The 16,259-nt window shown below is 57.6% G+C and overlaps 1 protein-coding gene across 1 annotated transcript in view; it reads left to right on the top strand.

Annotated features, from left to right (window-relative positions):
* The first annotated feature begins 7,838 nt into the window (after window positions 1–7,838).
* LOC138118737 (syntaxin-binding protein 4-like) overlaps window positions 7,839–16,259 on the top strand; it is a 47,952-nt gene continuing 39,531 nt past the window's right edge. The window contains exon 1 of the mRNA XM_069029917.1: window positions 7,839–7,906. Coding sequence (XP_068886018.1) covers window positions 7,839–7,906 — 68 coding nt within the window. The remainder of the gene's footprint in view (window positions 7,907–16,259) is intronic.

Below are 16,259 nucleotides of genomic sequence, written 5' to 3'. Positions count from 1 at the left end.
TCCGGGCCCCGCCGGGAGGCGGGACGGGGCTGCACCGCCTCTGCCTCCTCCTGCCTCCTCCTGCCTCCTCCTCCTGCCTCCTGCCCGCTGCTGCCCCGCCCGCCCCTCCCCACCCCGCAGCATCCTCCCCTGGCCTTCGTGCCGCCCCGCGCTCCCGGCTCCAGCCCTGCCTGAAAGGGGCCCCCGGCAGGGTTGGACCCCCCCAGATGTGCAGGGTCAACCCGACACCCCCCAGGAGTCAGGGCACGGGTGGGGAGCGGCTCGAGGGGTCCCTGGGCTCAGCGGGGCTGCGCTGGGCACAGAGGGGCAGTCACGGGGGTGGCTGCGGCTCCTCCCGGGTGGTCTCGGGTGAGCGGTGCTCGGCGCATCGCTGCTCCTTCCAGGTGCATCGGCACTGCTGGGGCACCTCCAGTCCTTGGGACAGTTCTGGGCCCCTCACAAGACAGACACTGAGGGGCTGGAGTGAGTCCCAGGGAAGGGAACAGAGCTGGGGAAGGCTCTGGAGCACCAGGAGCGGCTGAGGGAGCTGGAAAGGGGCTCAGCCTGGAGCAAAGGAGGCTCAGGGGGGACCTTGTGGCTCTGCACAAGTCCCTGACAGGAGGGGGCAGCCGGGGGGGGTCGGGCTCTGCTCCCAGGGAACAGGGACAGGAGGAGAGGGAACGGCCTCAGGCTGGGCCAGGGGAGGTTTAGGCTGGATATTGGGGAAATTTCTTCACGGGAAGGGTGGTCAGGCACTGGCACAGCTGCCCAGGGCAGTGCTGGGGTCACCATCCCTGGGGGGGTTGAAAAGCCGTGTGGATGTGGCACTTGGGGACACGGGTCAGTGGCAAATATGATGGTGCTGAGGGAGTGGCTGGACTTGATCTTACAGACCTAAACCTAAATTTAGGTTGCAGATCTAAGCCTAAGTTTAGATCTTACAGAACTAAACCTAAGTTCTGACCTAAAGGACCCCATAAGGCACTGAGACGCCTCCCCCAGACCCCCCGCAGCCTAAGAGGTTTTGCTCACACATGCACACAGCAGTCAGCAATTAGGACCAGCTCTGGCCTTTTTATCCTGGGATTTTGTGCCCATGCAGGATTAAAGCCCTGATTGTAGCTTCCCCACCAGCCCCAAATCCTCTGCTGATTTTCGTTCCGTGGGCAAGTCAGTGCAGGCTGTGACCTATTGATCCCGATCCCCTGCGTGTGCCGGATCTCCTGTGCGCTGGGGCGCCCTTAAAGAGCGCAGAGCCCTCCGGCCGGCCGGACACTCCTGCCTGGCTCCGGCTGCGCCCGCCTGGGGCACGGGGAGGCTGCGGGTCCCGGCAGCGACAGCGCAAGGCAAGTGTGTGTGTGTGTCTGTCTGTCTGTGTGCGTGTGTCTGTCTGCGTGTTCCTGTGTGTCTTTCTCTGTGTGTGTTTGTGGGGTCTCCTCCATCCCAGTTGCCGTGGTTTGTCCTCCTGGCTACCTGCAGGGGGTGAGAGGCAGTTTCCCTGCAGGAGCTGAGCCTGCTGAAGGCTCTGTGGCACTGGCCACGCTGCCTGGCTTTGCCATCCCCTTCTGGGTGATCAGGAGCCGGCTGAGCCATGAGGCTGGAACCCACAGGCAATGCTCCACAGAGCCTTGAACCCACTCAGGGCCGGGCTGTCACACCCCCAAAACAGCAGCACTTTGTGTGCCCGTGGCCTCATCCAGCCAAGCACCTTGGAGCCTTTGGCAAGTGGGGATGGATTTAAAACACTCCCAGGAGGGCAAGGTTGTGCTGAAGGTGGATCTGGGCAGGGTCCTGCTGGGATTGAGTCCCATGGGGTGTAACTCGGGCCCTGTTGGCGGCTGGGGCTGCTGGTGTGAGGCTGGAGCAGCCCATCAGCAGCAGAGCTCCCACAGCAGCCCCCAAACAGCCAGAACCTGGGCTGGGGCCTGACCCCGCTCTGGCTGGGGCCGTCCCTGGGCTCTCCCTGTTACCAGCTGTGGTACTGGCTCCATTTTAGCTATAGCTGAGGGTGTGGCTTTGTCTTCATGGTGCCCAGCTTCCCTTCTTACTTCCAAATCGATTGTGAGAATCCCCCGGGTAGGAACCGTTCTCCTGATCCCCAAGAGCCGTGGATCCCTGTGGGCTGGCAGTGCCTGGAGCCTGGCACGCTCCCTGCTGTGGCCACGCATCAGTGCCAGGCTCTTGCCCATGCTGAGGAGCAGACCAACGCTCCCATACTTTTTTTTGGGAGGAGGATTTTGTGGATGCTGTGGTTCCTTCAGAGGCTGGGAGCATCCCCATGCAACCTGCCCAGGCAGCACCTGCATCCCCATCCTCCCTCTGATCCTGACACAAGGGGGGGTCAAGGAAGGAGAAACTCAGCCTGATTGCTTTTATTTCTTTATTCAGCACTAGAAGCACTTTCTGGTTTTTTGAATCCCCCCTAGTCTCTAGCAGCAACATGTTCTGGATGCTCAAAGGACCGGTTGCTCCTCTTCCAGCTTCCAGAACCATCCCAGAGCTGCCCTCCTTAAACCCTGTGTGGAGGTGAGCAGAGGTTTAGGGATGAAATGCCTCTGCCTACCAGAGGGGTTTGCTTTCCATCTCCTCCTGTGCCAGTTCTGCAGCCTTAATCCTCCTATCTCCCCGCATCTCTGGCGTGGCTCATTTTTGTGTGCAAATGCCCTTGAGAGCAGCAAAATTGCAGCTGCTGGGTGAAACACCAGGCAGAGAGAAACTGCGGCATAGTGGAAAATTCTGTCTTATGTAAACTGCCCAGGTATTCTGCCTTTACCTTGGCTCGGGATCAGAGGCACTGCACAAAGCCTCTGTACACAGGGTGCTTTTGGGGACCTGGGGGCCTGTGGTTTGGGGGTGCTGGCAGCTCTCGTTGAGGCTCTGGTGCCTGCCCAAAGCACCACACAACCCGTGCTGAGGTTCCCTCCTTGGCTGGGGTCTGCCAGGGTTGGGTTTGTGGCATTTATTTTGCAAATGAACCTTTTGGTGGCTTTACTGATGCAGCTGGTCCCTGCTGTGCTCCGTGCCCTCCCATCTCCTGCTGCTGCCAGGCCTGGCACACCCTGTGCCGGTATCCAGACCAGGTGCCACCAGCTCCTTGGAGCCTCTTGAGTGTGGAGCAGTAGAGCTGTGCTGCCAGCCAGGAGCCCGCCGTGCCCAGGGAGCTGCCAGGCAGGTGTGGGCCCCACTGCGGGGCAGGGGGGTGCTCGTGGGAGGATGCCGAGCCCCAGGGTGCTGCACTCCACCGGGACCCCCACCCAGATGTGTTCTCTTGGCTCCTTTCCAGCCCTCAAAACACCCACAGAGCTCCTTCCACAGGGCCCAGCACCTCGACAGAGGCAGCAATGTGGCAATATTGACTTAACCTGGGTGAGAAGCTCTTGAGCTGCTGCTGCTGCTGCGGGAGTGGAGCGGGAGAGGAGCACGTTTTATGCAACGAGATGACATTTTCCTGGCAAGCCCTTCTGTGGCATCCCACACCCTGCTCCACCCTGCGCCAGCCCCAGCACCCCGGCCGAGGCTGACCCTGCTGCTCCGGGGGTCTCGTTCCCTGCTGACACCTGTGCCATGGGCTTGGCCATCCCCCTGCGTCCCACCATCCCACCCCACGCAGCCCATTCTGATTCGGGATGGCACCAGGGCTGGGTGGGTCAAGCCAGCAGTGGGGTGGTGGCATCTCCTTCCCCGCGAGTCCCAAAAGGCACCGTGGCAGTGCCGAGGGGTTGTGGGGACCCATCGGAACAGAGGAGCCAGGCATGGAGATGATCAGCCCTGGCAGCTGTTCAGCAATGTTCCTCAATGAAGAATTCTTGGATTTGACTTCTGATGGAGGGGGGTTGAGGCAAAACAACTCGAAAATCTCTTCCAAAAGCTCGACGGAACACAAACAGCAGCAGATGAGCCAAAACCTCATTTATTTTCTGGGTGGGACTTTCTGACAGCCCCTGGAGGGCCCAGCTGAGCTGCTCGCCCCCATGGCAGGGGTTTGGGGTGGGAAGGGAGTTCCTGCTCGCACGGCAGGAAAGCAGGGCACTGAAACACCTCCGTGCCGCCGCTTCCTCCTGGCGGCTCCCACGTGCGCAGGAATGCGGCCGTGCTCGTTCCTAACTGGTCCTGTGCCGGGCGAAACCTCCCCCAGCTCCGTTTAGGGCTCGTTTTGCTCTGAAATCAGCAGCCAGCTCACAGCCCCTGCCAGCCCCGATGGCTTTAGGTGGGTCTGGTGGGATGTGGTGGCTCAAAGGACCGAGCTCAGGGTTCCTCAAACTGTAAGAAGTAAATAGAATAAAACAAGTGCATCGCTCCTGATGCCGAAGGATGGGAAAGCTCCTGTCCCAGCAGGGAAGTGGCTTTTTCTGCTGCACTTGCTGCTTTGAGCCCAAGTGCCATGAAGGGAGTTAATATTGAACAAACACCAAGCGAAAGCGGGTGCAGGCAGCCAAGCAAAACAAAGGCTGAGAGAGGCCGGTGCTCTGACTCATTTGGCATGAAAATGCAGCATGGAATAAATTGGGTTTGGCTCTTCCTCATCCTCCCGGCACAGTGCGGAGCAGAAGGGCTGTGGGTGGCTTTGGGGTGCTGGTGCACACAGCAGGCACTGGGGAGGCATGGGGACATCTGCACCAAGCTGAGGGGTGGCCAGGGGGGACACATCCATCCTGGCAGGTCCCTGTCCTGTGTCCCCAGCCATGACTCTTGGAATGGCACTGAACACCCTACAGCTGGGCTGGGTTTTAAGATCACGATGTGCATCCGAGACAGCAGCATCTTCTCTTGGTCCTTATTCTCCTGGCTCATGAAGGGATGGGGTCCCAGATCCCCAGTGGGGACACACGGGTGTCATCATCATCATCGAATCATCACAGGGTGGTTTGGGTTGGAAGGGACTTAAAGTTCATCTAATTCCCCCCTGCCAAGGGCAGGGACATCTCCCACTAGACCAGGTTGCCCCAAGCCCCGTCCAACCTGGCCCTGAACATTTCCAGGGGTATCCAGCTCCTCTGGTGTCCCCTCTGCCCCTCAGTGGCATGGTGCTGCAGCCCTGAGCACCCATGGTCCTGACTGGGATGTCCCACGGCTGGGATCTCTCTGTCACAGTCCCCCAGAACACATCGAGAGGAAGAAAAAGGTCAGGGCTTCACTGCAGGCTTTGGCCCGTGATGTAAAGACTGGGAATTTCCGGGGTGTAATGTTTGCATCTCTATAAATATGCAGCTGGAGCGCACCCAGGGGCAGCTGCCTGCGATGGGCGAGGGAGATAATGCCCCGCTTCCGCCAGCGCGGAAACTCGCGGGGGAAAAGGGCACGGCAGCGCCTGGCCCCGCAGCACGTCGCCGTGATTCACCGCAGAGCCCGCCTCGGGGGATGCTGTGACCCCCAGGGCTGTGGGCAAGAGCGGGACACATCCACGGGGTGACCTGGCAGGCTCCGGGCAGCTGCAGGGAGGGCGGTGGAAATGATGCCCCGGTGCCCCGGCTGCCTCAGCAGAGCTGGACCAGGAGCACCGGGGCTGGCTCCGGGCGGCCCCGCCGTCCCCGCGGCTGCTGGGTGCTGTCCTGCCCCGGAGCGGGGTGACACTGCCTTAGACAATCCCGACTGGTGAGACTGGGAGAGGCCGGCCCAGCCCTGAGCCGGCCGCGGCTCCCGGCACCCCGCGCCCGCCCGCTCCCCGCGGTTTCGGCAAACCCAGCGCCCGTCCTCTCCCGGCGGCACAAACCAGTCCCGGGGCTCACACCCAGCACCGCCCGGGCCCGCGTTGCGACAGCCCTGGGAGCGGGCGGCTCTCCCCACACCAGCACCCCTCGGGATCGCTGGGCTGGGAAGGGCGTGCACCCCAAAAGCACCCCAAAAGCACCATGGCGTGCCCCGATGGATGGTGGTCCTGGGCTGGGGTGCTTTGCAGGGCTGGCCCCTAAAGCAGGGCTGCACCCTAAAGGGGGATTGGGACAAGGAGCTGGCGGCTGTCCTGGGCGGAGGACTGTGCCTCCTCAGGGGACCTGTCACCGGGCTGGGAGGCGACAGGTGAAAAGGGTTTTGGCACCGGCACATCCTGCACAGTCACTCGCAAAGGATGCCGAGAGGGACCAGCCTTAATTCCCCCCCTCCTCCCGGCAGCAGCGCCTTGGGGCAGCACCCCGGGCACGGCCCGGCCTCCTGGGCGGCTGCCCGGGCCCTCCCTGCTCTTCGTCACAGCGCGGGTGGCAGGGGCTGGGGCGGCTGCACCCACCCCGGGGATCGAGGTGTCCCGATTCGTGCCACATGGGTGCTCTGGCTGGAGATGCCACCAGCCACCACTGAGTTCCCAACCCTGCCAAGCCCAACACCCGTGGGGTGCCCCGGCTCAGGGCTGGGGAGCAGTGGCTGGACAGACAGGTCACCATCACCTCTGCTGTTCAGTGTTTTCCTCAGCCGGTCCCCAAGTGTCCCATCCTGAGGGAATGACATGAAGCTGTGCCAGGGCAGGGTCAGGCTGGAGATCAGGGAAAGGCTCTTCCCCAGAGGGTGCTGGGCACTGCCCAGGCTCCCCAGGGAATGGGCACGGCCCCGAGGCTGCCAGAGCTCCAGGAGCGTTTGGACAGCGCTGCCAGGGATGCCCAGGGTGGGGTTGTTGGGGTGTCTGTGCAGGGCTGGGAGTTGGACTGGATAATCCAAATAAACCCTTCCCACTCAGGATATTCCATGATTTTATGTGCCAGCATTACCTGGAGCTGGGGGGAGCGATGAGCACAGGAGCTGGCCCTGGTGAGGCCGGTGGCTTTCCCAGGCCACACTGGACACAGACAGATGCATTTCATAATCCCCAGGTCTCACCTAATCCCCAGGTCCCGGCCAGCCCTGGCTGCTGCCCTGGGTTCATGGCTGATGGGGAGAGGGAGAAATCAAACACACAAAATGCGGTGGGTTGGTGCTCATTTGGGACTTTTCCATCGCCCTGAGTCAGGGACCTGTCTGTCCATCCTGCTGTCCGTCCATCCCACCCACAGCTGGATGTGGGCAAACATGACTGGGCCGGCTGTGGCCTCTTTGCTCTGGGATAATTCACATTCCAGGATAACACCCCACTCCAAACAGTTTCCATCGGCCCACCAGTGCTCACTCCCAGGGCTTTCCTAACAGACTAAAGGATAATTTGGTTGCTGGGGTAGGATCAGAAACCCTTAAAGAGGAGGGGAAATACCCAAATGCAAGACTTGTGCCCCATATTAAATAATATATTTATCTATAGTATAAATTATATATATATATATATATATATATAATATTTTAAAAATATGATCCTGCAGTGGCCAGGGAAGAGAGGAGCTCTGAGTGCTGCCACAGCCCAGGTTTAGTGCAGGTCAGAGACGCCAACAATTGTCTTTAAATAGTTTGTGGTGGGAGGTTAACCATGGGTTATAACCACCATTAGTGATTATAACCATCATTAGCAGCCACTGCAAGTGCAGGGTGAAGGGGGAGCTCTCTGGTAGGAGGGCGAAGGGGTCCTTGTGCCAAAATAAATGCTCAGTTTACAGAATGGGGCCGTGGTGGATAGGGAGAGCGGGACGGTGGCACACGGCGGTGGGACGCTTTGCTGGCTGCCGTGGGGGTCCCGTGGTGGCCGTGGCTCCCAGCCCAGGGGTGGCTCGGCCCCGCTGGTTGGAATCAGGCGCACCGCAGGGCCCGCGGCCCCGCAGCCCCCGGCAGGGTTTAGCTGGGGGGCCGGCAGAGGGGCGATCACATGCTTGCCCGCCCGGGATTAGCTGCAGCCGCTGCGGCGGGGAGCCGTGCCAGGGAGCCGTGCCGGGCAGCCCTGCCAGCCGCTGGCACCCCGAGCCCATGGCCCCGGGCAGCAGGCAGCCCTGAGGGGGGACCGGCGGTCCCAGATGATGTCCTACCTGCAGCCCCCTGGCCGAGCCCTGGAGCGCTTCGATGGGCTGTCCCTCATTTACTGGTAAGCGGGCCGGGATGCCGCCGCACCGGGAGGGACACGGGCATCCCTCGGAGCCTGGGATCCGTTCTCCAGGGATGGATGGCGTTCGGGAGGATGCGCTCGGTGACCCCGCGGCTTTTGGCGGGGTTTGATTCATTTTGGTGGCCCCTCAGTGGGGGGCAGGGTCTGATGGGGGTCCCACAGCAACCTCCAGGGGCAGCGCACAGCTGAGGCCGGTATCGGCCAGGGGTGGGAAAGGGGATTTATTTTCCAGGCAGCAACTGGAGAAGCACCTACAGCCTCTGCGAGCAGTTGTGGGTGCTCCTGCTGCAGTTTTGGTGCTTTGTCTGCCCTTTGACAAAACCTCCCCGGAAGGCCCCGTCCCGCCGTGCCGCTGCCCGGGGAGCGGGGCGGGTGCGGAGCAGGGCCCCGGTGGGTGCGGGGAAGGCGGCGGAGGGGACGGGAGGTGACGGCGGGCGCTGCAGATGTCTATGTAGGGCAGAGAGGGCCGGCGGGAGCGCGGCTCTGCCCGGGGCCAGGGTTCAGAGCGTGCGGCTTTAGCCGATTAACTGGGGGTCAGTGGGCCGGAGCCAGAGCCGGCGTGGGCCCCGGGGGGATCTCCGGGCCACTTCGGGGTGTGGCGGAGGCTTTCTTGGGCTGGCAAGACCTGAGTTTCTCCCCAGCCGAGACCAAGAGCCCAGGGCATCCTGAAGCCAGCAGGGACCGTGATCCCTGCCGCTGCTGGGACATGATCCGTCTCCGGCTGAAGTAGGTCATTGGAGCGAGGGCTGGGGGTGTGCAGGCAGGAGGGCGAGGGCAGCACCCCGGGGTGACTGCGACCGAGAGGGTGCCTTGAGTTGCTGTGTTGATGCTGCCCTGCTGCTTTTGGGTGCAGAAAAGGCAGAATCAGTCGCCGGTCGGAAGGAGGTGGTGCAGGACAGGCGTGACCGCGTGGGGTGGGTGCTGCTGTTGTGGGGCCGTGGCGTGTGTGTGGGAGCAGCGCTGTCACCTCACTGGGGTCCCCTGGGCATCCCTGGCTCCACGGGGCTGCTAAGCCCTGCTGCCCTGCCCCTGCGAGGCAAAAATGCTCAAACCCCGTTTTCTACCTCACAAATGTGCTCATATCCTGGAATTCTGGGTCGAAGCCTCCCTCAGCTTTGTCCACGAGGCTGTGTTTGGTTGGGAAGGAGAGGGGTGGTCAGGGGGACTGTCCCCCACGTGTGACGGCTGCCAGATGTGCTGGCTGGTGTCCGGCTGTCTGCCGGCTCCGTCGGGACGCGGCGGAGGGTGGCGAGCAGATGGCGGGGAGATAACACCTCCCCGGCACTCCGATAAGGATGACCCCGCCCTGCCGCTGATTAAAAGATTAATTTTGGAGTTTGAAATAGGAATTTAATAAATAAACACGAGCCGTCAGCAGAACCTCAGCCGGCAGCATCAGGGCGGGGGTGGTGACTGCTGCGGCTGGAGCAGCGGCTCATCCCTCATTCCCGGTTTCTCGCGATGGTGATGCCGGTGTGACCCCACGGGGCTCTCCCGGAGAGCGGCTGCTGGAAGCTCTAGGCAAGTTCTGCAGCGGTGGATTCTGCACAGGAGCTTTGCCAGGGCCAGCAGGAAATAAAACAGCATCGGTGGCACCTTCGTGCCAGGTCTCGTGGCTGGACCACGCTCTGTGTGCTCCAGGTGGGTTTGGATCCGCTGTCAGCGCCTCACCAGGCGTGGCCGGGTGCAAGGCTGGCCTGGCACTTCCACCAATCCTCTTGGAATTGTTATTGCTGCCTGTTTATGGCTTGTGCCAGGGTCTGGGTTGGAGCACGGGGATGTTCGCAGCTCAAGGATGGCTCAAAGCTCTTCCCAAGAGCTGTGCTCCTGGTTCAGCAACATGTTCTGACATCTTTCCCAAAATATGTGGTTTTCCCATCTTTCCCTACCCAGCCATTTCCCTCACCTCTCTCTTTCCATCTCTGTTTTTATGGATTCACTTGGGTGAATTTCCTGCCGTGGTTCTCAGGTTTTCTCCCGTCAGTGCGGGGTGGACAGAGGGTGGCCAGGCCGGCTGAGCAGGTCCTGCAGCCCCCACCAGCCCTTGTTAATAAGTTTATAACCAGCCCAATCCCACAGCCCAGGGGATTTAGGCAGGCAGGGAGATTTATAATCCTGTTAACCCTTCACAGTAGTTGACACCCTAACTGGGGCCACAGGACCAGGCCCCAAGCAGGCCTCACCCACCCTATGGGAAGGTGAGGAGGTGGAGGAAGGAGGAAGGCTTCCCTGTGGAAAACATGTTAGCACACCTTGGAGCTGCTGGGGTGAAAATGAAGGTGCCTGTTTGAGCTTTCCCATGTGACTGTGTTTGTGTTAATCCCCATCTCAGTGGGTACATCCAAGGGTTGGGCTGGAGCAGATGTTGAGGGATGTTCAGCTTGGCCCGGCTCTCACATAAACGCCTTTCCTAAAAACTTCTGGCAGACCAAGCCTTACCTCCCTTCTACCTTAAACAGTCTCTCCTAATTACTGCAAGACAGGCTAATTGAAGAGGTTCTTTCTGCCTTTTCCCCAACCAAAACCTTCTGGAACAGCACGGAAAGAGCTGTGTGTTGATGTCCGTGGGAAAAGGCCTTGTCATGGTTTAACCTCTCCAAGCTCCAGCAGTCTCCAGGAGCAGCTCTGCCAGGCAGGTGCCCATGGACTGACCATCTTCTCCCTGAGCAAGAAGAACCTCCAGAAAATGCTCCACCACTGTTGACTTGATGCATAATTGTCAGGTGGCATCGGCTTCCTTCTGCAAGCCCCTCTCTGCCTGGGGGTGAAGGTGAAGGGCAGCAGAAACCTGATTTTCAGACAGCAAAGGTTCATTGGGATGAATCCCTCATGCTGAAGAAATCCACTGGCTGAGAAGGATGTTGGAAAATAGGGATTAAGTTTAGAGGAGGGTGATAAAAGGGGTTGAAGAACAGAAAAGCCTGGCCAGCAGTGAGGGGTGGCACCTCCACCTGCCCGAGGTCTTGGTGGCAGATGTCCTGGGAGAAGGGACCTTCCTCCCTGAGGAGTGAGAATATGCATCAGCCTCAGGTGCACACACCTTCCTCCAGCAGAAGGAGGGAACAAGCATCAGAAAACTGCCCTGGCACCAAATACTCCTCACCTCTCCACCTGCAGCCTGGCTCAGGTGGGAGTGAGAGGTGACCCACCAGCAGAAGGAGTGGGGAGGGGGAAGCACTCCCCAGGAGTGACCTGTGACCTCTGCAGCTGCAGGGGGTGAGAGGAAGGGGTTGAAGGAGTACTGGGGTCCACATGGTCCCGGGGAGGAGGAAAGGGCCCATAGGGTGTGGGCACAGGGATGTGGCATGGTTGGCAGCCCTGCTCATGGGGACGAGGACCATGGGCTTGGAGGAGCAGTGTCACCCAGCCAGGGCTGGCTTCACCTGCTGCCACCCTCTGCCCACCTGCAGGTGGGTTCCAGGGGAGATGCTGAGCCCAGGGCTGCGATGGCAGCGCGGGATTGCCCATCCCTGAGTGCTCCCTGTAGGACCTGCCTGCTTCCTTCACCAGGAATTTTGGCACTGTGGTTTCCTTTGAGTGCAAGTTACTCCTGGGGTGGTTCCAGCTGGACACGAGAGGAAAACTTTTCATAATGGGAGCAATCAGCCTTTGGAATCACCTCCCCAGGGAAGTGGTGCATCCCTCAATGCTGGATACCCAGCTGGGCAGCGTGCCGGGCTGTCTCGTCTAAGACCACGTTTTTGACAAGGAAGGTTGCACCAGGTGCTCCTTGAGGTCCCTTCCAACCTGGTATTCCATGATTGTTTGTTCCCTCTTCTGTTCAGACTTGTCTGTGAACATCTCTGATCTCCTGAGCTCATCTGAAGTGACTCCATGGGTGTTATTATGAGAACACCGTGGGCAGCACTGGGACTGTGGGCAGCTCCCTCCCAGCTCCAGAGCAGCTGATTGATTTTTTGATTTATCCCCAACACTTTGTAGCTGATCCTGCAAGCAGCACAGTTGCATTTTTCCGTTTTCTAATCAGATGTAAAAGCCTCTGCTGCCTACGCTAATTTTGTTGTGTCATGAAATGAACTCACTCAATAATGATCCAATGTTCCTGCTGCTGCCTGGGCAGCCCATGGCTCCTGCTGCCACTCCTGGAGTCAGTGGAATGATGGCAGAGACCGTGACCCAGTGCCCTGCTCGGGTGAGCCCTGCCACCTCCAACCTTCTTAATGCCACTTTCCGGAGCTGAAAGGCCTCAGACAGATCTCACTTCCATGGCAGGATCTTTCCACCTCTAATTCCCACCCACGCAAACCTACTTGGACCCTGTTCCTCCACTCAGCCGTGCACAGAGGCTCCCTGCAGGCTCGGGGATGCTGCTGTCAGCACAGCCTTCCCTTCCCTTCCCTTCCCTTCCCTTCCCTTCCCTTCCCTTCCCTTCCCTTCCCTTCCCTTCCCTTCCCTTCCCTTCCCTTCCCTTCCCTTCCCTTCCCTTCCCTTCCCTTCCCTTCCCTTCCCTTCCCTTCCCTTCCCTTCCCTTCCCTTCCCTTCCCTTCCCTTCCCTTCCCTTCCCTTCCCTTCCCTTCCCTTCCCTTCCCTTCCCTTCCCTTCCCTTCCCTTCCCTTCCCTTCCCTTCCCTTCCCTTCCCTTCCCTTCCCTTCCCTTCCCTTCCCTTCCCTTCCCTTCCCTTCCCTTCCCTTCCCTTCCCTTCCCTTCCCTTCCCTTCCCTTCCCTTCCCTTCCCTTCTCATCCTTCTGCCATGCCTGGCCTCAGCTGCTCCCCACTCCTGGTTCCTTGGCTTTACCCTCGATGTTGGGGCTGGAATGACTGAGGAGACCGAGGGCTCCATTTCTTGTACAGCCTCACCATGACCTGGAGATGACCCCATGTCTTGGCTCAAGACAGCAATTTTGGGCTCAGCTATGGAATACAGTAACATTTTGGGCTACCCCGGACACCCCACCTGAGCAGCCAGGCTGGGAAGGGCTGTTTGGCTGGGGGAGCACTCACTGAGCCCTCAGTTTCAAATGGAAGTGTGTTTCATGAGAGATGAGCCTTGACTGAGGTCTTCCCGTGGGATTTTTTGCATTTTCTGCTGGACATGTCGACCATGTGATGCCAACACTCCCAGTGACACTAAAGCCATCACTCCTCTCGTGCTGCAGTTATCCCCAGCTCTGTTTGCTTGTTGTCCAGGTAGGAAGGACAAGGGCAGGCCTGAGTTATTTTTTCTCATAGCTTCACCATTGGTTGTACACATTTCAGCCATTGTCTTCCCCTCTTTTCCTTCCGAACCCCAAATCCATCACCACCACCTTCTCCATTGCTTCCTCTTGGCAGTGGTTTCTGTGCCTCTCCCCAGCGCTCCCAGTTTCACTCTCCCACACTTTCCTCTTCATGATCTCTCAGAAAAATATACTGGAAATGCACCTGACTTGTGCTGTCAGCATTTTGAACTCTATGCCCCTGCTCCAAGACTTATTTTGATTCCATTTACAGTTTCACCTATCCCTGCTTATAAATGGTAGTGTTAAGTAAAGCTGACTTACACGGTTTCACTCAACTTCTATTAAAAATATTTTTTTCAAGCCAAAATAATTTTTCCATTGGAAAAAAAAATCATTTTTCAATGAGTTTTAAACTAATTTTTCTAGCAGTCAATGAAAAAGTGGACAAACAAGTGAAGCATGTGTTTATCTGCTGTCCAGCCCCGGGGGGTTACTATGTTCTTGATTCATACTCCTTCTATTCTCTCATTTATTTAAAAATCTGAAGTCTCACCACCAGTTCCCTGGGATAAGAATCCGGGATTAACTCGGAGTTGCTCAGCTGGGACCCAGCTCCGTGAGGATCTCGAGCACACAGCACAGGCCCTTTGCCAGTGGGATGTTTGCCTTCAACACTGCTTATACAAACTGGGCCTGGGACCCTCGGGCAGGTCCTAGGGGGCTTATAAATCCTTCCTGAATGTGATTCCAAGTTTTAAACCACTGGAAATCTTCTGAATTGTTTCTGTTGGAGCTTCCTCTGAGAAGAGAGGCGCTAATGAACAGGAGCAGCAGCAGTGTCTGATGCTTTTGCCAGGGTCGGTGTCTGTTTCAGAGGATGGAATTGAGGATCTGAGTGTTCGGAGAGAAAGTTGGAAGCTGAGCACTGCTCCTCTTCCCTGAGGGCCTCTTGGATTTGGTTTTCATTTCTTTTACCACCTTGTGGACGAGCGTGTGGTTTATTGCAACATCCCACCCTGTGGGAAGGACCAGGAATCCCAGGGCTGGGCAGGTGAAGGACTTCATCTTGAAGGTGTTGAGCCCCAAACAACAACAAGGGTTAAACATCTGTTTAACTCTTGATGCCTTTTCCTGGTCTTAAAATCAAGAGTCAAACACGGTTAGAAGGGGAAAAGGGATTTTACCTTGGTATTTAAGGATCTTTGGGTGCACGTGCCCAGGTGGAATGCACCGAAATGCACCCTGCCATGCACAGCCCCAAAAGAGCTGGTATATCATTATAGGTGTTACTAATTAGCATAGCTATCAAAGATTCCCCAGTGAGGAATGAGCCCCCCTCCCCAAGGAACCTCCCCCTAAATGGATCTATCTTAGTTTACAGAATGTGTTCTGGAGAGGACCTTGGGGTCTGGGGCACACTGATCCCTAACTACGAAGCTTCTAAGATGTTTACTCTCCTTAGGCTTGACAAAATAAGCCTAAGAATGTAGGCTAAAACCCACTAAGAGTACAAAAAGCTATAAAAAGGTATATAAAAGGGGTATGAAAGAAAAGGCAAAAAATCATCATGGCATCACCCTGAGTGTGGAAATTGTTCCCTGACAGGCAGACGTGCAAGTTTTGGGTTGGCCTGACTCCAGTGAGTTTTCCTGCAGCCCCTCTGAAACTGGTCAGAGAAGTGACCCTAAAGAGTGACAGAATGGCTTTGGTTGGAAGGGACCTTAAAGATCATCTCATTCCACTCCCTGTCATGGGGATGGACTCCGTCCAACCTGGCCTTGGAGATTTCCAGGGTTGGGGCAGCTACAGCTTCTCTGGAAAACCTGTGCCAGTGCTTCAGCTTTATCCCGTTGCCTCTGGTGCTTGTGCAATCCCTTCCCTTCAGCATCCCTGATTTATTCCAGCCAAGGCCCTGGCCCATGAATCAAAGGAGTAATTGTGTGACAATGGATTAGCAGAATCCCAAAGGATCTTGGAAGGTTGCACACGGTATTTTGGTGGTGGGATGGAAATGTCTCCTCCTCTGACCAGGATGGTTATTGGTGCATCAGAAGATGGGGAGTGTGATCCTGAGAGTGAGAGGCAGGAGGCTGCTGAGTGAGGGTGCCCAGAAATGTCACCCCCAGCTGGGCATGGTGCCAGGACTCTCCTGCCCCACAGGGAGCTGTGCCCTGGTGTGGAACAGCTCCTGCTGTAGAACAGGCACAGAGGGAGGGTTCCACACCCCAGCGTTGAATTTCTGTGCATGTTCTGCCACAAAACCTCCTGGCTGGCCTTGAACGAGTCACCGAGAGCCAGAGCTGGTGGTCATCAGGTGTTGGAACCTCCTGCCTTAATTTTGGCTCTCCATGCCCTGGTCATTTTCTGTGGGATGGCAGGAGAAAGAGCATCTCCCTGCTGTTGGGTCGCTGAGGGGATGGGCAGGTTTGTGAGGCTCTTGAAGGCTGCAGCATCCAACAGATTTGGAGATGGCCCCAGGTACCACCCCTCGTGCTTAGACTGGTTTGGCCAAAGTCTTGACCAGGGCATGAACCAGGTGTGGGCACACCTTGCTGTGCTGGGGTATGCACAACGTATCACCAGATGCATCTACGTTTGTCTAGCTGGCATTACTTATCCAAATTTTATTTTTTTTAGCTAGATAATTTAATTTTTAGGAAAGTTTTGGCCACCTGAAGGTGAAATCTACTCAGATTTTATATGTCATCTGAATGTCTCCAAATGAAAGCAATTAAAAAAAAAAAAAAGAGACAAAATGCAGGAGAACTTCTCCAATCTGCCATTGTTTTGAAGCACCTTGCACTTGCCCAGTGAGGCTTCACATGAGGCCATCGGGGAAGCTCCTGCTGATAAAATCAGTTGTTCACACATGGGAGCAGCGATAGCCAACAGCAAAGGGCTCAAGGAATGCTCTGGCAAGGAGCTGCAGTGTCAGGCAGGCACGTCCACAGCGGATGCAGTCGGTGCTCCACTAACGAGTTCAAGGGCCACTAATGGGGCCTGGCCAGGAGCCTGCGGAGATGCTGTGGGAACAGCACGAGGAGGACACCGGTGATGGAGTCAGGGCCAAGAGCTTCCCTGTGACCTTAGATGTCCCCCAGAGCTGGTTGGGATGCAGGACCTGTGTCCTCCTGCAGGTGCAGGGGAATACA

This window comes from Aphelocoma coerulescens, chromosome 14 (assembly GCF_041296385.1).
Source record: "Aphelocoma coerulescens isolate FSJ_1873_10779 chromosome 14, UR_Acoe_1.0, whole genome shotgun sequence".
In the NCBI taxonomy this organism is placed as follows: Eukaryota; Metazoa; Chordata; class Aves; order Passeriformes; family Corvidae; genus Aphelocoma; species Aphelocoma coerulescens.
Note: the sequence above shows the minus strand (reverse complement) of the source record. Positions and strands in the feature narration are given on the sequence as shown.